The sequence below is a fragment of the Bos indicus x Bos taurus genome, chromosome 14 (genome assembly GCF_003369695.1).
Source record: "Bos indicus x Bos taurus breed Angus x Brahman F1 hybrid chromosome 14, Bos_hybrid_MaternalHap_v2.0, whole genome shotgun sequence".
NCBI lineage: Eukaryota > Metazoa > Chordata > Mammalia > Artiodactyla > Bovidae > Bos > Bos indicus x Bos taurus.
Window position 1 is genome coordinate 70,401,859 of NC_040089.1, and position 23,624 is coordinate 70,425,482.

The 23,624-nt window shown below is 42.3% G+C and overlaps 1 protein-coding gene across 5 annotated transcripts in view; it reads left to right on the forward strand.

Moving 5' to 3' along the window:
- The window catches only part of CDH17 (cadherin 17), an 88,917-nt gene that overhangs the window by 17,385 nt on the left and 47,908 nt on the right, over window positions 1-23,624 (forward strand). For all 5 annotated transcript variants that reach the window (XM_027561540.1, XM_027561538.1, XM_027561539.1 and 2 more), the window contains 3 exons: window positions 2,879-2,949; window positions 8,467-8,565; window positions 23,397-23,531. In XM_027561540.1, coding sequence (XP_027417341.1) covers window positions 2,899-2,949; window positions 8,467-8,565; window positions 23,397-23,531 — 285 coding nt within the window. In that variant the 5' untranslated portion in view covers window positions 2,879-2,898. The remainder of the gene's footprint in view (window positions 1-2,878; window positions 2,950-8,466; window positions 8,566-23,396; window positions 23,532-23,624) is intronic.

Consider the following 23,624-nt stretch of genomic DNA (forward strand, 5'->3'; position numbering starts at 1 on the left):
CCTGGAGAATCCCAGGGATGGGGGAGCCTGGTGGGCTGCCGTCTATGGAGTCGCACAGAGTCGGACCCGACTGAAGCGACTTAGCAGCAGCAGCAGCAGCAGCAGCAGGAGGAGGGGCTTTGAGAGAGCTTCTGGCTGGAAAAAAGAGAGATTGCATGAAGGATGTAATTTCTAGCTCCATGAGGCAGATGCTATACCCCTTATTTTGTTTTCCCAGATTTTAGCCCAGTATCTGGCACATAATAGAATTGTTAAATTCAGTGATTTTAAAATAAATAAATTGGCTCTAGATGGTCAGGTATGTAAGGAAAAATGAGAACACATAATCTCAATCCAGCTGGATTCAGCAAATATCAATTGTCATTTACCCTGGGTGGGGCCCTTTGCTGGGTGGGAAGAACAGCCAGTGCCGAAGCGTGGAGACAGGGAAGCTGGGTGCAAAGTCCACGGAGTGCTCGCGGCATTCCTGGGTGCGGCGGGAGTGGGAGATAAGGCCAGAAGAGCAACTGGGGACCAACATTTAAAAGATCTTGATGCTGAGGGTTCTGAGGAGAAAGATCCCCAAATGCTACTTCTCTTAAGCAAATATTGGTTGATAGCTGATCGTGTTCATTTTACTAATATAAAAAAATGACTAGTTAGATTTAATAATACCAATTTATTAATTTTAAATATATTTGTAGTATGCTAGAACCTGGGCTTGTTATTTGTTTCCATATGTTTCCAAACCATGTAAGTAGTCTAAAGCCGTAGAAAAAATGTCTTGTTTGTGTTTGACAAGGAGCCAATTCTAAAATGATGTTTGGACACATAGACCAAACTAATTTTGTTGCAAAAGCTCATTTCTAAACATTCACAGAATTTACAGATCTAACTGTCCTGAAGGGTTTCCGTCCTAGCTCTTTCTTAAAATAGCTGTAGCCTTGGGACAATTGGTCTCATTTACACAGCATGCGCTAACAACACGCACATCTCTATGCCTATATCTGCCTCTCTTGGGCTATCACACAGTACAGGGTAGAGCAGAGAGAGGAAAGTTCTTTGAACTTTGGCTTCTGACAGATCTGGTTGGCAACAGGGCAGTATCACTTCCTAGCTGTGTCTTTAGGTGAATGGCTTAACTTTGGACTTTGGTTTCCTCATGTATAAAGTAAGAGTAACATTTCCTAATTCGTTATGACTGTGAGAAACTCGTAAAAGTGTTCGCTCACTATTGAGCAATTGCTATGTATTTTTCATTCGAGTAAACTGAGGCACAGAGAGAGATTAAGTAGTACCCACGTGGCCACACAGCTAACGAAAGGCTGTGCTGAGTTTCCGACCCAGACTCGCTGACTCAAGAGTACACCTTCTGGGCCTCTGCCATTCTGTCTGTAAAGGTCCCTCCACTGATCTACCCTATGCGCTGTGCTGTGCTTAGTCGCTCAGTCGTGTCCACCTCTTTGAGACCCCATGGACTGTAGCCCGCCAGGGTCCTCTGTCCATGGGATTCTCCAGGCAAGAAAACTGGAGTGGGTAGCCATGCCCTTCTCCAGGGGATCTTCCCAACTCAGGGATCAAACCCAGGCCTCCCAAACAGCAGGCAGATTCTTTTTTTTTTTAGCGTCTGAGCCACCAGGGATGATCCTTAATAAACACTATTTTCTATCTTTATTTCCCAGGACATTTGTTAAGCTAAATTGTTGTAGTACTTTGATCTTTCTTAAAGTTCAAATAGAAGGTGTCCAAAGGTAAGGAATTAAAAATTTTCAGGGTTTAAATTTTTAGATAGTTAGAATTTTATAACCATTTTCCCGTGCAGATTATATTAGCGATGTAAGTTCAATGTAGAAAACTTTAAAAAATTAATAAAAAAAAAAAGTAAAACAAGATCATCTACAATTCCTCGAGGCAATAAAATAATTGGAATTTTAGTGAAGTGAATGCATTCTTCATTTCCTTGGTTTTTTTTTTGTTTTGTTTTAGCAGTCCAATATTATGATAGGCAACAGTCCTGCTTCACAGACCATGTGGAAAATTTGTCTCAGATCTTAAAATCAGTTAGTCATGAAAAAATAAGAATAGGAAAAAAATCAGTTAGTCATGATGTATCTTAGGGTGAAAGGTATACTTTTTGTGAAACGTGAAGACACAGGGAAAGAGGAAAAATAATACTGAGTAGGAGAGAAGAGGGGCAGAGTGTAGATTCTCACTGAGTTGCTTTGGGAGTTATAAATACATTTTTTCCTTTGGTGTATTGTACAATTAACAGCAAGGTTTAGAAGACCAAAGAGGTGGCTGGTGAGGTCGTTGAATGAAGGATTGGGAACATGCTTGGGTTCTTCCTCCTTGAAGACTCTCACATATTTGCAGCTGTGAATCAGAACCACTAAAACTTTAGCATCTCGTTATTTTGGCATTTGGCGCATCTCCTCCATCCATATAATGAGGGTCTTCATTGCGGCACATGGGGGCTTCTCTAGTTGTAGAGCAGAGGCTCAGTAGTTGAGGCTTCTCTGTTTGCCCCCGGGCATGTGGGCTCTTACTTCCCCAACTAGGGATTGAACTCTCGTCCCCTGCATTGGAAGGCGGATTCTTAACCACTGGGCCACCAGGGAAGTTCCCACTTAAGACTCTTTAAGTGAAGAAGAGTGATAAAGTGAAGCGGTAAAATTGGAGTCAGCACAAGCTTGTTTCGGGATATTGACTTGTGGTTGCTGTGGATGAGGTATCAGGGGGCTTGGGGAAGTCCAGGCTGTTCCGCAGAGGAGAGGCTGGCCTTCAAGGATGCCATCCTACGAGGTTTACAACTGAATATCGTCCAGGGATCCTTTGTGCTTGGATAAACATGGTTTTAATAGGAGGGGAACTAATCAACTTATCTCCGGTTTATTCACAGGAGTTTGAATAAGGAAAATTATGACAACGCAAGCCCAGCTACACTGCTTGTGTCTCCTTACACTTTACTTGGTAAGAGAAGAGAAATGTTCTGTCTTTATTTAGTGGAATATTTCTAGCCCATACCGGGGAAGCAACAGCTATCATCACTTAAACAAAAAAGTCTATCAACTTATTGTGAACAAAGCACACAGCTTACACTAATGGGCCATTTTTGATGAAATGGCTGTAAGTTATATGTCTAACTTTCAACCAGGGAGATGCTTTCTCCTCAGCTCTTATAAGCCAATGCCCCTTCACGGGCAAGTTTTAAACCATTCATCTACTCAGTTTTAGGCTTTTACATCCAGCTCAGGGAATCTGGAAAGAAAAGTATACTGATACATGTGTTAGTCTCTGTCCCTTAGTCTTGACTTTATTTATTTTGTCTTTAACCATCGTTAAATTACCACCGAAATTAAGAAAAGTATTTTCTCCAGTTTTGACTCTGCTCTGCACTTTTGTTTCCATATATGGCTTGGACTTTTTTTGGCCAAATTTGCCCTTAGTCACTTGTCGAGCTAACCCTATCGACTCAGGCTTCTAGAAGTTGGAGCTGAATGGAACGTGGGGAGACCAGCCCAGGCCTCAGGTGGATAGAGGGATGCGGTCTTCCCTTTTGTCGTGAGGTTCCTAAGGGTCATACATGTGCCAGATTTGCTGTGTTATGAAGCAAAATTATGGGGAAGCATTTGCTTTCTCCTTAGAAGGAAGCTACTAGATCCTCCTACCTCTAATCTTGGTTCCTTTCTTTGAAAACCCGAATATAACATCGGATTTCAAGTTCCAGAGAGCCCCTGAGAGTCTACACAGTTCAAAATATTTAGAGTGACATACAGCTGTACTTGTAAACTTACCAAAGCGTTCCTCTTGAGGGGAAAAGCTGCAGTCTGAACCTTATGAGCCTTGTGCATCCCCACAGCCTGGGGCTCGAAGCTTTTCCTCAGGACTGCCAAGAAGCACCACTTGGCTTCGCTCCTGTTGCTACCTTCTCATATGTGCTTTGCTATCTATATTATGGCAGAACGGTGAAATCAGTGCCTAGTTCAAACTTGGCACTGCTGTTGACTGGTGATAGGAACTTGGGTGAGTTACTACACTCTGAACCTCAGTTTTCTGCCTTATGAAATGGGTCTAACAAGAGGACTTGCCTTATATGGCAACTAAATGAGATCATACGAAGCCCTTGGATCAGTGACTGGCACAGTCTAAGGACTTGATAAATATTAGCTATAATTATTACTACCACATTTTAAATATTCAGGGATTACACTCATATGGACCCTGACCTCCATGAGGAAGACTGTGTTTTAGTCATCTTTGCATCCTCAGCACATAGCACAGTGCCAGGAACAAGGTAGAAATTAAATACATAATTATGGATTTATATTAAGAAACAACAGTGAGCTCTAAGAAAGACAGAGAAGATTCTTTCATGATAATTTAACATTAGCAGGTTCAACAGCTTCTGATCTGAGATGGGGATATGCATTTTTCTTCCTAGATAGAGGATGAAAAGCAGTTTTCCTTTTCCTTCCTTTTGTTTTCCTTACTCTCACCATAGTGAAGTTTCTACCCGGAGTGAGAAATGCGGCCCAAACCACTGCTGGCAGCAAGAGCGTTGCCTGGGAGACGGCCACGTGCACAGTTGTCTCTGGGTGAAGGAGGGAGGCTGCGACCTGTGGACTGGGGTCTCAGGGCCGTTGGGAGGAGCCATGTCTCTTCTGCCCCCACCCCCGACCCCTGTGCGCAGACCCTCTCCTGTGAAGACTGCAAGTTCACTTGGTGCTTCTTTCTTTGGGCATCAAGCTTTTATTTAGCAGAGGATATTTACCATTTATTCCATACTATAGTGGCTCAGCTGTTCTCTTTTGAGAACTGGTTCTCTTAGGGGATTAGAAACACTGTGTGAACACATTGGAAGGGCACTGAAGAGAGGATTTGGGAGAGTGCTGAGTAGGGATGCAAGGAAATCAGGGAGAAGCCAACTGTTTTAGAATTGTGCCTGGGACTCTGCTTCCTCCAGAAGGAGGAGAGCTTGAAATACCTGCTGTATGACCAACACAGAGAACTCTTGGTGTAAAGCGCAATGAAGGTGGCTACTAGGCAGGCAGATCTGACAACTGCAAGTGTCCTTTGCTGGCCTGGAAGGCAGTGGGGCAACTTGGAAGGGGTGGGGCTTCGTAGTCCAGCCCCCTCGGCACCATTCCACTGTAACACCAACTATCTGTGCCTCTGCTAGGGGGGTTCTCTTGAGAGACTTCCCTGATAGTGGTGAGGATCTTAAGAAATGACATGTGTGGAGGGTCACATTCCATAGCAGGAAACACAAAAATATCAGTTCCATCCGCTTCCTACCTTTCACCTCTTTATGCAAGATGGTGGGTTTTGTTCCTCCAACTCTTTCACAAGTTTTCACTATAACATTCTTCCCAGTTCTGGCAGTATGGCTTGTTGACTCATGCATTTTGAAATCTTTATAGCTCAAATAGCCCTGATATGAGAACCCAACCCTACTTTGAACCTTGCCACTGAGACATCTCCTTGTTTCCTGATAGGTGAGCCGGCTTGTCCACAGAGGAAAAATGCAGGCTTGTGGGTGAGGTGTGCCTGACTAACATAGTTTTCCTGCAGGGTCTGTCACCGGTGTGATCAGCTGAAAGACAGACTGCTTATTGATGTGAGCAGAAAACTGATGAAATGAAATGGAAGTCACTCAGTTGTGTCTGACTCTTTGTGACCCCAAGGACTATACAGTCCATGGAATTCCCCATTTCAATTCCATTCTCCGTGGAATTCTCCAGGCCAGAATACTGGAGTGGGTAGCCTTTCCCTTCTCCAGGGGATCTTCCCAACCCAGGGATCAAAGCCAGGTCTCCGGCATTGCAGGCGGATTCTTTACCAGCTGAGCCACAAGACAGACTGCTTTCTGATGTGAGCAGAAAGCTGGTGAAAGCAGTGTGCTATTAAGCAGTAGCCCCTCAAAAGGCACCGCCCTAGCAGCAGCAGCATCCTGTATCCACCACAGCGCCCACTTCTTGTGCTCTGCCTTCCAGAGGGAGGAGAAGCTGGAGCTGGAGCTGGAGAAGATGTGGAGAGAAGTGGGAGGGAAGATGAGCCCTCAGAGGAAGACACACCTTGAAAGGAACTGATGAGCTAGGAGTCTGTATAGTTATTGCATCAGTTAAGAAGTCCTTTGCTGCTGCTGCTAAGTTGCTTCAGTCATGTCTGACTCTGTGTGTGACCCCATAGACGGCAGCCCACCAGGCTCCCCTGTCCCTGGGATTCTCCAGACAAGAACACTGGAGTGGGTGGCCATTTCCTTCTCCAATGCATGCAAGTGAAAAGTGAAAGTGAAGTCTCTCAGTCGTGTCCGAATTTTAGCAACCCCATGGACTGCAGCCTACCAGGCTCTTCCATCCATGGGATTTTCCAGGCAAGAGTACTGGAGTAGGGTGCCATTGCTTTCTCCAAAGAAGTCCTTTAGCTATGAGCATATTTAGAGTATCTCCAGTCAACAGGGATTTATTTTTTTGTTAGACAACAAGAATTCTATAGTGGGCAGTCCTGGGCAGGTTTAGCAGTTTTGTGATATTATCAGAGACCTGGGCTTCTTTATCTTTGCTCCACCATTATCTGAGCTGGTTTATCCCCCATGGTTTCATGACAGCTGCCACAGCTACAGACAGGGGACCACTGCCTGAATAAGAACAAGGAAAGAGGAAGGGCCATGCCACCCACATCTGTCCTTTTTCATCAGCTCAGTTCAGTCACTCAGTCGTGTCTGACTCTTTGCGACCCCTTGGACTGCAGCACGCCAGGCCTCCCTGTCCATCACCAACTCCCAGAGTTTACCCAAACTCATGTCCATTGAGTCAGTGATGCCATCCAACCATCTCATCCTCTGTTGTCTCCTTCTCATCAGGAGAACAAAAACTTGACTGGAAACATTCCCCCACCCACACCCCGACCCAGCAGACTCCACCTTTGTTTCAATAACCAGAATGGAGTCACTTGGCCATGATCTTTCCTGCAAAGGAGTCTGGGAAAGAGATCATTTGTCTTTCCAAGGGATAGAGGTTGATGATGGCTGCGGGGGCAGCTAACCCAAGAGTCCACTACATCTCTGAAGTGGAGGGAAGTTCCAAATTCCAAAACCTCTGTGTTCTTGTTTATTAATGCTTTTTTGTTGGACACCCAGATCAACTCAGTCAAGGTTTAATGAGCCACAGTACAAGATCTTTTCTCCCCATCATTTTGTCCTAATTGTTTTTGGGTTATTTATCTCCAGTGTTTCTGCAGTAAGAGTGTACTTGCTCCATATAAGGAAATGGAGAATAAATCTCTTCTCCCCAGTTTTTCTTTCTTTTTTTGTTTTACCTGTCCAGTTCTCCAAACCATTAACTTCCCATATCATACTAATCCATCCCACCCCTGACTGCCACCACAGGAGGAGAGCAGAAGGACCACTCAGGAGAGGCACTGGCATTGGGTGTTGTGCTAGATACCTCGTTCCAGGGGTGCCCACTGTGGTGGGTGTATAGCTGGCAGTCCCTTCCTGCGTGCTGCTCTGCCTTGAGATTTCCTTCAATGATCCTCGTTGGTGGGAGACAAAGGGATGGCAGGAACTACCGCTGAATGTGCCCTCTTGCACACCCTCCATGCTGCAGATTTCCTGCCAGGCTGTCTCGGCCACTTGTGCTCTTTCTAGTGGGTAGTGGGGCAGTGGCTTAGAGCGGCTAAGAGTGGTCTGGAATTGTAGGTTCAAATCCTGCTTCCTGCACTGTGAGCAAATGACTTAACATTTCTGCATCTGAGTCTCATCGCTGGTGAAACAGAGCTAGTGATGATAAATGTAGGATTGTTAATGTGGTTAAATGTGCTTAGGACAAAGCTCAGCATACACTAGTGTAGCGAATGTGAGCTCTTTTTGCTGTGTGTCAGGCAAGCATTGTACTAAACAGGTCCACGTATTTTTTTTCCCCCTTATGGATTCAATTGTCTTTGAGGTGCCTGAACTCGAGCATGCTGGGGAATCTGCCATGGATTTCCTTATAAACTAACAAGAGTGGAATGGAGGGGTTTTAAGAAGCTGGTGTCAACCAGGTAGAATTGAATGGCATAGTGGCACTGTGGGATGACGATCACCAGTTTTCCTTCAGCTATAACCTAGTGTGTGTGCCATGTCAACTGCTCGTGGGTTCTACTCCGGTCAAGTGACTAACTCTCTGTGAGCCTGATTGAAAACACGGCAGTGTTAATTCCCACCCCCACCCCACCCCCCCACCCAGGGTGATTGCTTGAATCACCTTGAATGAGAAAAGCAATGCTAGGCTGCTGACAAACCATCTTGACATAGTGGAGCCTCAACAAATATTAGAACCCTTCCTGCCTATTTTGACTTGATTTCACTTTTTTTTTTTTGAGCCATTTTAGAATCTTAGATTTCATATATCACTCCCAGAACCATAAGAAAATCATCAAGTGGCCCAAATACATTCATAGTACATGGTGTTGCTAATTTTCTATTTTTCTTTCATCTCTTAACAGACAACTGGATATGGCCAAGAGGGAAAGTTTAGTGGACCCCTAAAACCCATGGAATTTTCAATTTTTGAAGGCCAAGAACCGAGTCAACCCATATTCCAGGTAAGGGCTACTCTTAGTCTCTGTCATCTTGATTTTGCAGGCTCTCTGTGGACTTTACTCCTTTATCTACTGGACACCCAGAAATAAAATAGAGGCCTAGGAGATCTCATTATGGAGAATGATTTCAGGAGCCAAGAGATGAGCAGTCTCAGTAATACCAGGCGTCCTCATTCGGACTTTCTCAGTGGTATCTGGGATATCTCCTGTCCCTGAGGCGGGAACCTTAGGGCCTGTAGGCTCCGCCCCTCTCCGGGGGTGGGCGGGGACCAGTCTCGGAAGAGGGTGGTTATCTGAGTCTTGGTCTATTCCGTGAGCTGGCTGCTTGCAGCATTTGAAGATACGGATTCTCTGGTTTAGCGCTGGAATAGCCTGCCTTCCTGGGGAAGGAAATGGCAACCCACTCCAGTATTCTTGCCTGAAGAATCCCGTGGACGGAGGAGCTTGGTGGGCTACAGTCTATGGGAGGAGCTTGGTGGGCTACAGTCTATGGGGTTGATAAATTGTTGGACACGACTAAGCAACTAACACACACACACACACACACACACACACACACACACAGCCTGCCTTCCTCACTGCCTCCTCTGAGCCTGTCTCTGGGCCGACCCAGGCGTTGACTGAGACACACTGGGAGGCAGTCATCTTGTTCACTTGGTTCACTGAGAAGCCTCAGATTGAGGGTGGATGGCAGGGGCTTGAGGGGCAAGAGACTTCAGCTTTAGGGGCACTGAAATAATCTTGGAAACATAATGGAGAGAGGGAGAAAAACATCCTACTGCATTGGTCAGAACCCCCTGGAGAAGCCTGCTTGGCCCTAGAGTGGTAGGAAGAGGCTTTGATGGGCCTTAGAGGATGCCCGTGATCCCCTGCCCCATGCACTGGGGGAGCAACAGGGGTTGCCAAACTACTGTCTGAGGTGGGTATGCCTTCTCTTAAGTGCCAAACATCTCTTTTGTTGGACAGTTCCCATCCACAGAGGAGGGACCAAAAACTGCCTCATCCCACCTTCTCTCATTTGGTACCAGATCAGTGCGAAGTGGCCCTATTATATGAGCTGGTGGGGGTGCACAGGTATCTCTGTGCCCCCGCCGTGGGGTGTTACAGAGGCTTTGACCTCTCCAGTTAGGGGAGTCAGGCCCTGAGGGAGGAGCAAATGCTTTGAGAGCTTAGACAGAAGAGCAGTCCAGCAAAGGCACAGCTGGGACACCTGCCCTGTGCTGGGAGAGGGCAGGGCCTGCCTGGGGTTCTGGCAGAAGGCCAGTGAGGCCAGGAAGCCGCGAGCCTGGAGAAGGAGGTAGGAACGGAGGCCGCAGAGACAGGAAGGATCCTGACTTCTGAGGTTCTTAGATTCCGCCCCCACCCCGCAGAGGAGCGGGCCTGAATCACGTTTCTGTTCAGGGCTGCAAAGCGGAGGGAGCTGGGAAACGGAAGAGGATGCCAGGAAAAGGTTGGGAGTCTCTGGCGAGGGCTCACTTAGGGGAAGATCTCGTTAACTAACTCTGTCTCCCTCGCCAGGGAGCATTTAGTTAGAGATTTCTCATTTACATTTGGAAAGTCCTTTTCATTTGTGTGTTTTATGCTTCATAAGTTGGTAAGAATGCTGTGGGCTGGGCACACATTCATCTCCTTTTATGAACTGTGCGGAAACTGCCTAGTGTTACAAGATGCTGTGCTGGGTTCTGGGGGTGCAGGATGAGACCAGCAGCAATTCTGCCGCTGGAGCGCTCTTGGGTAGCAGAAGGAGACTAACAAGAAGGCAAACAATGCGCTGGAGGGTTCTGATTGGAGTCTGGTGGGCTGCGGAGGGGGCCAAGTGCAGGCAGAGAAAGAGTGGTCAATTTTAAGAGTGGAGGGTAGTCGTTGAACAGAAAAAGTTTCATTGGACCCCAGAACTGGGTATTTAAAGTTGACCAGGCACTCCCAAACAGAAAGCAGGCCCTGAGGACTAGATGGAAAAAAAAATATGGGGGCAGGCATTTAGCAAGAAAATGAAAGATGGCAGGTGGTTTAGGGTGGGAGAGGCTGTGAGGAGAAGGTGAGACTGCTGAGGGCGAGGGTCGGCGTGGGGGTCCTGACTGGCTGTTTAACCTGTGTTAGGCGGCAGGGCCCACTGGGACGTTAAGGAAGGGGTGAAGGAGTTAGGCTGTGTTTGCCCAGACTTGCTCTCTGATCACTTTGAGTGTATGATGAGGGGAGTGAGCCTGGAGGCGGGAAGGGTCTTGGGACACTGTTTGCCACAGAACCAGTGGGACATGACGGAGGCCTGGTTTAAGCAAGTATAAATGGGAGTGGAGGGGACGGGACGGGTGGGAGCAATGCGAGGGGGTCCCATGTGCTGGAATTGGTTACTGAGTGAGTGCAGGCAGTGAGAGAAAGGTGTTGAGGGTAACTCTAGGGTCTCTGGACTGCTTGACTGGCTGGTTCATGGTGTCACTCAAAGAGAGAGCGAGAGAAGGAGGGGAGGGAAAGTTTATGGGAAAATAAGTTTTAGGCTTATTGAATTTAATCTGTGGGGTTAGCAAGGTGGAGATGTTTAAGAGACAGTGGCCACATGAGTCTGGAGCTGTAGACTGGAGAGTCTTCCTCTCAGTTGCTAATCCAGAGCTTGGGTTTGAAAGCCTGTCTGTAGCGAGTACCTCAACTACCCACAGGGGCCAGGTAGATGATGAACGGTACTATCTTGGGATCAGAAAGGCAATAGCAAAAAAACAGATGTAGAAAACCCCGAAACTGTGCAAATGTGAAATTAAAAGTCTTCTGACACTTGGTGTTAGCCTGTGGGACACAGGGAACAGTGGGGAGCGGGACTAACTGAGGGTGCCTCACAGGGCAAAGGCTCAGGGCAATTCCAGATAATTTCTCACATCAGAATTTGTGTATTACAGGATTTCATGATTTTTTCCACAAAAGTCAGACATTTTTATCTTTATGTAGAATTTCCTAAGAATCTAAATATTTCCTAAGAATCAAAATCTAAGAATATTGGCACAGTTAAAAAAAAGCATCCTATAATCAAAGCAAAAGTTGTCTGTGGGCCAGAGAGTCTGCCGTCACTTCTTTGGGCAGAAAGGAACAGATGTTCTGCGAGTACAGGTCCACGTCTCTTTGAACAGAATCAGAACTGTACATAGTTCTGATGTACTGAACTGTACAATCTCCAACTTACAAATATCGCAGACCTAGAAATTGCTTCTTAGGATCCTTTCACAGTCTCTGAGGATCCCAGCCAGTAAAATCATTCCTTGGGTTGCTCCACGTCGTTTTCTGTTCTTTTTCCATCAGTCATGCTACAAAGCTTATCTCTTCTAGGCAGGAAATGAGAGCCCCGTTGTCACGGCTGAAAGCTCTTGTGTATGGGTGTGTGTGTTACAGAGGAGAAGTAGGAGATGAAGGGGAATTCCTTCTAGAATCTCAGAGTCTTTGTGCTAGAAAACACCTTAGAGACTCTTTGTACCAACTGCTTGTTTTACAGATAGGAAAATCGAGGCTTAAATAAATTAATGGCATAACTGATATTATAACACTGCTGTTCTCATGTTCTAGTCGAGTATATCATGCTACCTAACACCATATATGGCTTCCCAGGTGATGCTAGTGGTAAAGAACCTGCCTGTCAGTGCAGGTAGAAATAAGGGACATGGGTTCAATCCCTGGGGTTGGGAAGATCCCCTGGAGAAGGGCATGGCAACCCACTCCAGTATTCTTGCCTGGAGAATTCCATGAACAGAGGAGCCTGGCGGGCTATAGTCCATAGGGTCACACAGTCAGGCACCACTGAAGTGACTGAGCATGCACGCAACACCATATGCAAAAATTAACTCAAAATGGATTAAAAACCTAGATGTAAGACCAAAACCGTAAAACTCCTAGAAGAAAACATAAGCAGAACACTTTGATATAAATCATATCTGTCTCCTAAAGCAAAGGAAATGAAAGCAAAAATAAGCAAGTTAAGCCTAATTAAACTCCAAAGCTTTTGCACAGCAAAAGAAATGATTGTTAAAATGAAAAGACAACCTACAGAATGGGAGAAAATGTTTGCAAATGATATAACTGATAAGGGGTTAATATCCAAAATATACAAAGAGCTCATACAACTCAACGTCAGAAAACAACCTAATTTAAAAATGGGTAGAATACTGAAATAGACATTTTTCTAAAGAGGACATACAGAAGGCCAACAGGCACATGAAAAGATGTTCAACATTGTTAATCATCAGAGAAATGTAAATTAATAAACTCTAGAAATGATCCCTGAAAGTATAGTCTTGAGAAATGCACATTTAAACCACAAGGAGATATCACCTCAAGCTGTCAGAATGGCTATCCTCAGAAAGAGCACAAATAACAAAGGTTGGTGAGGAAGTGGAGAAAAGGGAATTGCTCGTGTACTTTTTTGGGGGAATATAAATTGGTGCAGCCACTGTGGAAAATTGTATGAAGGTTTCTCGAAAAATAGAACTACCACATGACCCAGTGGTTCCACTCCTGGGTATATGTGAAAAAAATGAAAACACTAATTCAGAAAGATACATGCACCCCAATATTCATAGTATTTCCAGTCGCCAAGATATGGAAGCAAGCTAAGTGTCCGTCAGTGGATGACGGATACAAAATATCTTGACACACACGTGACACACACACGCACAGTGGAGTACTACGCGGCCATAAAAAGAACTTCCCTGGTGGCTCAGACCGTAAAGCATCTGCCTGCAGTGCAAGAGAACTGGCTTCAATCCCTGAGTTGGGAAGATCCCCTGGAAAGGGAATGGCAACCTACTCCTGTATTCTTGCCTGGAAAATCCCAAGGACAGAGAAGCCTGGCGGGCTACAGACCATAGGGTTGCAAACAGTCAGATATGACTGAGTGACTAACACTTTCACTTTCATAAAAAGAATGAAAATTTGCCATTTGCAGCAATATGGACGGACTTTGAGGGTATTACGTTAAAGTGAAATAAATCAGACAGAAAAAGAGAAATATTGTATGAAATTGTTTATAGGTGGAATCTGAAAAACAAAACAAACTAGTGACTACAACGAAAAAGACTCATAGGCACAGAGAGCAAACTAGTGGTTACCAGCGACAGGCTGGGGGAGAGGAGGGGCCGAGAGAGAGAACTAGTGGTTACCAGCGACAGGCTGGGGGAGAGGAGGGGCCGAGAGAGAGGCAGGGGATTAAGAGGTACAAACTGTTATGTGTAAAACTGCCTTGAACAGCAATGGATCAAACCAATCAATCCTAAAGGAAATCAACCCTGAAGATTCCTTAGAAGGACTGAGGTTGAAGCTGACACTCCAATACCGATGCAAAGAACTGACTTATTGGAAAAGACCCTGATGCTGGGAAAGATTGAGGGCGGGAGGAGAAGGGGATGACAGAGGATGAGATAGTTGGATGACATCATTGACTTAATGGAGATGAGTTTGAGCAAACTCCAGGAGATAGTGAAGGACAGGAAAGTCTGGTGTCCTGCAGTTCATGGAATCGCAAAGAGTTGGACATGACTTAGCAGCTGAACAACAGCAAATAATCTACAAGGATATACTGTACAACACAGGGAATATGACCAATATTTTGTAGTAACTATTAGTGGAGTATAACCTTTAGAAGTGAATCACTATGTTGCACCCCTATAATTCATGTAATATTGTGTGCTGTGCTATGCTTAGTTGCTCAGTCTTGTCTGGCTCTCTGTGACCCTATGGACTAGTCCTCCCAGCTTCTCTGTCCATGGGGATTCTCCAGGCAAGAATACTGGAGTGGGTTGCCATATCCTCCTCCAGGGGATCTTCCTAACCCAGGGATCGAACCCAGGTCTCCCGCATTGCAGGTGAATTCTTTACCATCTGAGCCACCAGGGAAGCCCATGTAATATTGTGCTTCAATTTAAATTAAAAAGTAGGTTACATGACAAAAAATAAAATCTGACATCTCAGAAAAAAAAAAGCATTTCGTTCTCTCTCCATCTTTGGCTGTGGAGATGATGTTGGAAACTCGGCCTTGGTAAGATGTACTCTGAGCTCTTTATTCCAGTGGTGGCATGGAGTTGTCCCAGTCCCCTCATCTGTGCCAAAGAACTTCTTACCTGAAGTCAGGGAGGCACAAAACAAGCTTATTGCCCCATGAGGTTGACCCTTGCATTATTAACATATCCTCCAAAAAAGAAAGAAAGAAAGAAAAGGAAGGAAGGAAGGAAGGAACTACACATCTACAGACTTCTTTCACTGAAGATTTGCAATTATGCCCAGCTCTGTATTCTCAGGGGCTTCCAGATGAAAGAATTGTATGATACATTTCTGAGATAGGTCATTTTTTGCCTTTTCTCTTTGTAATGTATGAGATGTAACTCACATATCTTAAGATTTGCCCTTTTAAAATGGCCAATTCTTTGGTTTTTAATATATCATAAAAGTATGCAACCATCACCACTGTCTGATCCCAGAACACTTTCACCAGCCTCAGAGAAACCCTGTACCCACTGGCAGCCACTCTTTCGTCTCCTCCCACCCCCTGGCAAACACTAATTTATTTTCAGTCTCTATAGATTTGCCTTTACAGACACTTCATAAAAATGAAGTCATATAACATGTGGCCTTTTGTGTATAGTATCTTTTACTTAGCATCATATTTTCAAGGTTCATCCATATTGTAGCTGCTGTTAGTACTCCACCCCTTTTTTATAGCCGAATAATATTCCATCGTGTGAATATGCTACCTTTTGAATATCCATTTATCATTTAATGGACATTTATGGCTATTACAAAGTAATGGTATTATGGACATTCATGTACAATTTTTTGTGAGGACATGTTTTCCATTCTCTTGGATATATACCTAAGAGTAAAATTTCTGAGTCATGATGAATTTAATATTTAGCCTTTTGAATAACTGTAAAATTGGTCTGCAAAACAACTAAACTATTTTACATTCCAACCAGCATTGTATAAGTGTTCTGATATCTCCACATCCTTGGCAACGCTTGTTACCATTTTTTTTTTTTTAATTAAAGCTATCCTAGTGGAGTAGAGTGGTTTCTTTGTGGTTTGGGTTTCCCTAATGATTAATGTTAATATCTTTTAATGTACTTATGTACTATTTGTGTCTGTTCTTTGGAGAAATGTCTCTTCAAATCCTTTGCCTATTTTTAAATTGGATTATGTCTTTTTATTGTAAGAGCTGTTTATATATTCTGCATAAAGTTTCTTATACACATAATTTGCAAATACTTTCTCACATTCTGTAGATTATCTTTTCAGTTTCTTGGTAACGTCATTTGAAGCACAAAAGCTTTTAATTTTGAAGTTCAATTTATTTATTTTATTTTCTGTTTGTGCTGTTGATATAATATCTAAAAAACTACTGCCTCATCAAGAGTCATAAGGTTGTATGCCTGTGTTTTCTTCTTAAAGTTTTATAGTTTTAACTCTAACATTTAGGCCTTTAATCTATTTTTAGTTGTTCTGTGCATGGTACAAGGTAGGGATCTAACTTCATTTTCTTTTGCATGTGAGTATCCAGTTGTTCAAACATCATTTGCTGAAAACACTATTTTTTTCCCCTTGAATTATCTTAACACCTTTGTTGGAAATTAATTTGACAATAAATACAAAAGTTTACTTCTGTACTCCTGATTTTGATTCCACTAATCTATATGTCTATCCTTATGCCAGTGCCATCGGAGAAGGCACTGGCGACCCACTCCAGTACTCTTACCTGGAAAATCCCATGGACCGAGGAGCCTGGTGGGCTGCAGTCCATGGGGTCGCTAAGAGTCGGACACGACTGAGCAACTTCACTTTCACTTTTCACTTTCATGCATTGGAGAAGGAAATGGCAACCCATTCCAGTGTTCTTGCCTGGAGAATCCCAGGGAGGGGAGCCTCGTGGGCTGCCATCTATGGGGTCGCACAGAGTCGGACACGACTGAAGTGACTTAGCAGCTGCAGCAGCATGCCAGTGCCATAAACTTATTGCCCCATGGGGTTGATCCTTAGATTATTAACATATCCTCCAAAAAAGAAAGAAAGAAATTCTTACACAGTTCTATAATATTGTAGCTTTGTAGTAAAGTTTGAAATTATGCAGTGTTAGGTCTCCCAACTTGGTTCTTCTTTTTCAAGATTGTTTTGGTTATTTTAGGTCTTTTACATTTAAACCTAAATTTTAAGATCATCCTGTTAATTCTACAAACAAGACAAAGGTAATTTTGGTAGGGATTGTGTTGAATCAGTATCTCAATTTGGGGAATATTACTATCTTAAAAATCTTGTTTTTCAACTTTTAAGGATGGGGTGTTTTCCATTTATTTAGATCTTTAATTTCTTTCAATAATGTTTTAAAGTTTTCAGATTACAAATTCAGATTTTCTTGTATTTCTCAGGTTAAATTTATTTTGAAGTATGTTATTCTTTTTAATCTTATTGTGTGTGGAGTTGTTTTCATAACATCACTTTCAGATTTATTTTTGCTAGTGTATAGAAATAGTATTGATTTTTGTATATTGATCTTTTGTCCTGCAGCCTCACTGTACTTGTTTATTTGCTGTAAAATTCTTTTTAGATTCCTTAAGATTGTCCATATATAAGATCATGTCTTCTGTGAATAGAGGTACTTTTATTATCCAATCTGGATGACTTTTATTTCTCTTCTTGCCTAGGATCTCAAGTACAATATTAGATAGGAAGTCCCCTCCATGCGAATGAATTCTGTTCCGAGAGTGCATTCTTAAAGTCCAATTTGTTCATAAGTCCAACAGAGTTAGCCTAGGTACCCAGCTAACACAATTGGCTATAGAGGACCATATTATAATTGGTTTATAATACTTTTCACACAAATAATATGCAAAAAACAAATATAAAAAATAAGGAAAACATTTTTACCTTACAGAATAGTACCCTGAAAAGTACAGGACAGCACCTGGCAAACAGGGGCTGGTACAGAGTGAATAGGCAAGAGGAGTTACCGACCTGAAGAGGGAGAGGAGGTGGCCGACGACAGAGCTGAAGGAGTGTCAGCAGTAGGAGACAGAGGGCGAGCTGCAATTCCACTCCCACCTGATGTTGGTAGCACAGGTTCTGGCTCCTTGCTGGATTCAACGCTACCCTTTTGATAAAATGATCCAGTGATGTCTGGGTAGTGCCTCTTTTTTTCTCATCGTAGATGATATCTTGGGCTTGAAATTAAGACATTATACTACTACACTCTATACAGTGCGTGCATGCTCAGTCATATCTGACTTTGCGACCGCATGGACTGTAGCCCACTAGGCTCTTCTGTCCATGGGATTCTCCAGGCAAGAATACTGGAGTGGGTTGCTGTTTCCTCCTCCAGGGGATCTTCCCAGCCCAGGGCTTGAAGTAGCATCTCCTGTGTCTCCTGCATCGGAAGGCAGATTCTTTTCACCACCGAGCCCCCTGAGAAGCCCATTCTCTACAGAACTGTAAAGTACACAAAGCACAACCACTCGCAGAGGACGCACACACGTGACAACGTGCGCCAGATAAGTGCACTAACTTAAGACACAGAAATGCACACTCGAATCTTTGAGAGCTCACAACTTGAAGGGGACTTACTATATAGAAGTGACAAGATTGGGCTTCATTTTCTTGTTCCTGATCATATGGGGAAAGCTTTCAGTCTTTCACCACTAAGTATAATATTAATATTAACTGTGGGTTTTTCTTATATATCCTTTATCAGGTTGAGGAATTTACCTTCTATTCCTGAATTGTTGCATATTTTTCATCATGAAAGGATATTGGATTTCGTGGAATGATTTTCTGCTTCTGTTGAGATACTCGTCTGGTTTTGTCCTTTATTCTATTAATATGGAATATTAAATTAATTGATTTTTGTATGTTGAACCAGCCTTTTATTCTGGGATAAATGCCACTTGGTCATGATATATAATTTTTTATAGTTGCTAGATTCAGTTTGCTAGTATTTTGTTGAAAATTTTTGCATCTGTATTTATAAGAGATATTGCTCTGCAGTTTTATTGTATTTTTTTTCTGATTTACATATAAGGATGATATTGGCCTCGTAGAATAAGTTAGGAAGTGTTCCATACTCTTTTTTTTTGGAAGTATTTGTGAAACTTTGGTGTTAATTCTCCCATTGTTAGGCAGAATTCATCAGTGAAGTTATCTAGACCTGGACTTTCCTTTGTGGGAATTTTTAAAATTACTAGCTCAATCTCTTTACTTGCTATAGTTCTTTTATTCTTTTGTCAATTTTGGTTAGGTTCAGTTGCTCAGTTGTGTCCGATTCTTGTGACCCCATGGACTGCAGCACGCCAGGCCTCCCTGTCCATCACCAACTTCCGGAATTTACTCAAACTCATGTCAATTGAGTCTGTGATGCCATCCAACCATCTTATCCTCTGTCACCCTCTTCTCCTCCCACCTTCAATCTTTCCCAGCATCAAGGTCTTTTCAAATGAGTCAGTTCTCATCAAGTGGCCAAAGTATTGGAGTTTCAGCTTTAGCATCAGTCCTTCCAATGGCTATTCAGGACTGATTTCCTTTAGGATGGACTGGTTGGATATCCTTGCAGTCCAAGGGACTCTCAAGAGTCTTCTCCAACACCACAGTTCAAAAGCATCAATTCTTCGACCCTCAGCTTTCTTTATAGTCCAACTCTCACATCTATACATGACTACTGGAAAAAACATAGCTCTGACTAGATGGACCTTTGTTGGCAAAGTAATGTCTCTGCTTTTGAATATGCTATCTAGGTTGGTCATAGCTTTTCTTCCAAGGAGTAAGCGTCTTTTAATTTCATGGCTGCAATCACCATCTGTAGTGATTTTGGAGCCCAAGAAAAATAAAGTCTGACACTGTTTCCACATCTATTTCCCATGAAGTGATGGGACCAGATGTCATGATCTTAGTTTTCTGAATGTTGAGCTTTAAGCCAACTTTTTCACTCTCCACTTTCACTTTCATCAAGAGGCTTTTAGTTTCATGGTTGCAGTCATCATCTGCAGTGATTTTGGAGCCCCCCCCCCCCCCCAAAAATAAAGTCTGTCACTGTTTCCACTGTTTCCTCATCTATTTGCCATGACGTGATGGGACCAGATGCCTTGATCTTTGTTTTCTGAATGTTGAGCTTTAAGCCAGCTTTTTCACTCTCCTCTTTCACTTTCATCAGCAGGCTTTTTAGTTCCTCTTCACTTTCTGCCATAAGGGTCCTGTCATCTGCATATCTGAGGTCATTGATCTTTCTCCTGGCAATCTTGATTCCAGCTTGTGCTTCATCCAGTCCAGCGTTTCTCATGAGGTACTGTGCATGCAAGTTAAATAAGCAGGGTGACAACATAAAGCCTTGACGGACTCCTTTCCCAACTTGGAACCAGTCTGTTGTTCCATGTCCGATTCTAACTGTTGCTTCTTGACCTGCATACAGATTCCTCAGGAGCCAGGTCAGGTGGTCTGGTAGTCCCATCTCTTGAAGAATTTTCCACAGTTTGTGGTGACCCACACAGTCAAAGGCTTTGGCATAGTCAATTTTTGTAGTTTTTGTCTAAGAATTTATCTGTTTCACCTAGGTTGTCTGATTTGTGAGAAAACAGTTGCTCATAGTATTCTATTTAGATTTTTTAATCTCTGTAAGTTTGGTAGTGATGTTCCCTCTTTTTTTTTGGTTGTGCCATGTTTGGCTTGCAGGTTCTTAGTTCCTCAACCAGAGATTGAACTGGTTGAGGTAAGTCCAGTTGAAGATTTGTTCATTGTAATGATCTTTTTTTTTTTAAAAAAAAAAGAAAAACAACTTTTGGTTTTGTTGATTTTCTCCTTTGCTTTTGTATTCTCCATTTCATTAATTTCCACTTTATATTTCCTTCTGCTTGCTTTGGGTTAGTTTAGTCATCATTTATTTAGTTTCTTTTTTAAAATAATTTTTTATTTATTTATGGCTGCACTGGGTCTTCATTGCTGCATGTGGGCCTTCTCTAGCTGTGGTGAGCAGGGGCTAACTCTTTACTGCCGTGAGCAGGCTTGTCATTGCAGTGGCTTCTTTTTTTGTGGAGCACATGCCACTATTGTTTAAAAAATATTTCCTTAGGATAAATTCTGTTTAGTAATTTTTGCTATTAAAGTCTATAAACATTTTTTTAAATTTAATTTTATTTTTAAACTTTACATAATTGTATTAGTTTTGCCAAATATCAAAATGAATCCGCCACAGGTATACATGTGTTCCCCATCCTGAACCCTCCTCCCTCCTCCCTCCCCATACCATCCCTCTGGGTCGTCCCAGTGCACTAGCCCCAAGCATCCAGTATCGTGCATCGAACCTGGACTGGCATCTCATTTCATACATGAAATTTTACATGTTTCAATGCCATTCTCCCAAATCTTCCCACCCTTTCCCTCTCCCACAGAGTCCATAAGACTGTTCTATACATCAGTGTCTCTTTTGCTGTCTCGTACACAGGGTTATTGTTACCATCTTTCTAAATTCCATATATATACGTTAGTATACTGTATTGGTGTTTTTCCTTCTGGCTTACTTCACTCTGTATAATAGGCTCCAGTTTCATCCACCTCATTAGAACTGATTCAAATGTATTCTTTTTAATGGCTGAGTAATACTCCATTGTGTATATGTACCACAGCTTTCTTATCCATTCATCTGCTGATGGACATCTAAGTTGCTTCCATGTCCTGGCTATTGTAAACAGTGCTGCGATGAACATTGGGGTACACGTGTCTCTTTCCCTTCTGGTTTCCTCAGTGTGTATGCCCAGCAGTGGGATTGCTGGATCATAAGGCAGTTCTATTTCCAGTTTTTTAAGAAATCTCCACACTGTTCTCCATAGTGGCTGTACTAGTTTGTATTCCCACCAACAGTGTAAGAGGGTTCCCTTTTCTCCACACCCTCTCCAGCATTTATTGCTTGTAGACTTTTGGATCGCAGCCATTCTGACTGGCATGAAATGGTACCTCATAGTGGTTTTCATTTGCATTTCTCTGATAATGAGAGATGTTGAGCATCTTTTCATGTGTTTGTTAGCCATCTGTATGTCTTCTTTGGAGAAATGTCTATTTAGTTCCTTGGCCCATTTTTTGATTGGGTCATTTATTTTTCTGGAGTTGAGCTGTAGGAGTTGCTTGTATATTTTTGAGATTAGTTGTTTGTCAGTTGCTTCATTTGCTATTATTTTCTCCCATTCTGAAGGCTGTCTTTTCACCTTGCTAATAGTTTCCTTTGATGTGCAGAAGCTTTTAAGGTTAATTAGGTCCCATTTGTTTATTTTTGCTTTTATTTCCAATATTCTGGGAGGTGGGTCATAGAGGATCCTGCTGTGATGAATGTCAGAGAGTGTTTTGCCTATGTTCTCCTCTAGGAGTTTTATAGTTTCTGGTCTTACGTTGAGATCTTTAGTCCATTTTGAGTTTATTTTTGTGTATGGTGTTAGAAAGTGTTCTAGTTTCATTCTTTTACAAGTGGTTGACCAGATTTCCCAGCACCACTTGTTAAAGAGATTGTCTTTAATCCATTGTATATTCTTGCCTCCTTTGTCAAAGATAAGGTGTCCATATGTGCGTGGATTTATCTCTGGGCTTTCTATTTTGTTCCATTGATCTATATTTCTGTCTTTGTGCCAGTACCATACTGTCTTGATAACTGTGGCTTTGTAGTAGAGCCTGACGTCAGGTAGGTTGATTCCTCCAGTTCCATTCTTCTTTCTCAAGATTGCTTTGGCTATTCGAGGTTTTTTGTATTTCCATACAAATTGTGAAATTATTTGTTCTAGCTCTGTGAAGAATACTGTTGGTAGCTTGATAGGGATTGCATTGAATCTATAAATTGCTTTGGGTAGTATACTCATTTTCACTATACTGATTCTTCCAATCCATGAACATGGTATATTTCTCCATCTATTAGTGTCCTCTTTGATTTCTTTCACCAGTGTTTTATAGTTTTCTATATATAGGTCTTTAGTTTCTTTAGGTAGATATATTCCTAAGTATTTTATTCTTTCCGTTGCAATGGTGAATGGAATTGTTTCCTTAATTTCTCTTTCTGTTTTCTCATTATTAGTGTATAGGAATGCAAGGGATTTCTGTGTGTTGATTTTATGTCCTGCAACATTTTATGCCTCAAGTTATTTCCAAAAGGATTATGCTAATTTATATTTTCATTAATAATATATGTGCTTTTTTCCATTCTTTACAAGAGCTTTTACAACATTGGCTATTATTGATTTTTAACTTGTGAATATAGAAAAATATATTAAAATTGTTAATGAGGTTGAATGACTTTTCTGTCTGCTTTTAAGTGAATTTTCTCTTCTGTGGTCTTAAAAATACTATAGCTATCCCATGAATGATCATTGACATTTTCTTCATTTCTGAAAAGTGAGATTTTCATACAGAATATTATCAAATAAAGTCACTTTAAAGTTGTTTTCCTTAACAATAAAGTATCTCTTAATCTTTGTCACAGTTTTTAGAAGTACTAAATGCTGTCTTTTTCATCCTAGCAATGAAACTACACTTCTTAATGTTTCTTAGAAGCTAGGAGTAATATAGCTCTCAGATATTCCCAGAAAAAAATCTCATCTAATTCTAGCTATAATGTAAAGTATCAATTGATTTTTGTAAATATATTAAATTATGTCATTTATTGTTTCTTGAGAGACATGTAGTTTGAATATTAGTTAATATTAAAGCAGACTTTTAGAATGTATCCCTTTAAAAGCTTAGAAATTTTTATTTTGGTGCTTGTGCAAATAAAAATGTTACCTGAAATTGGTGACTTACAACAAATTCTACAACATTGCTTTTCCTAATGACTTAATCTAATTTTTGCTTTTTCCCAGTTTAAGGCCAATCCTCCTGCTGTGACTTTCAAACTAACGGGGGAGACAGATGGCATATTTCAGATACAATCTGATGGACTTCTATATCACAACAAAAGCCTGGACAGGGAAACAAGAGCTGTTCACAGACTGCAGGTGAATCGACACCAGGCCACGGACACCAGCTCCAATCTCTGAGTGCTGGAGATGCCACTGGCACACTCCTCCCCAGCACAGAATCCCGTTTCC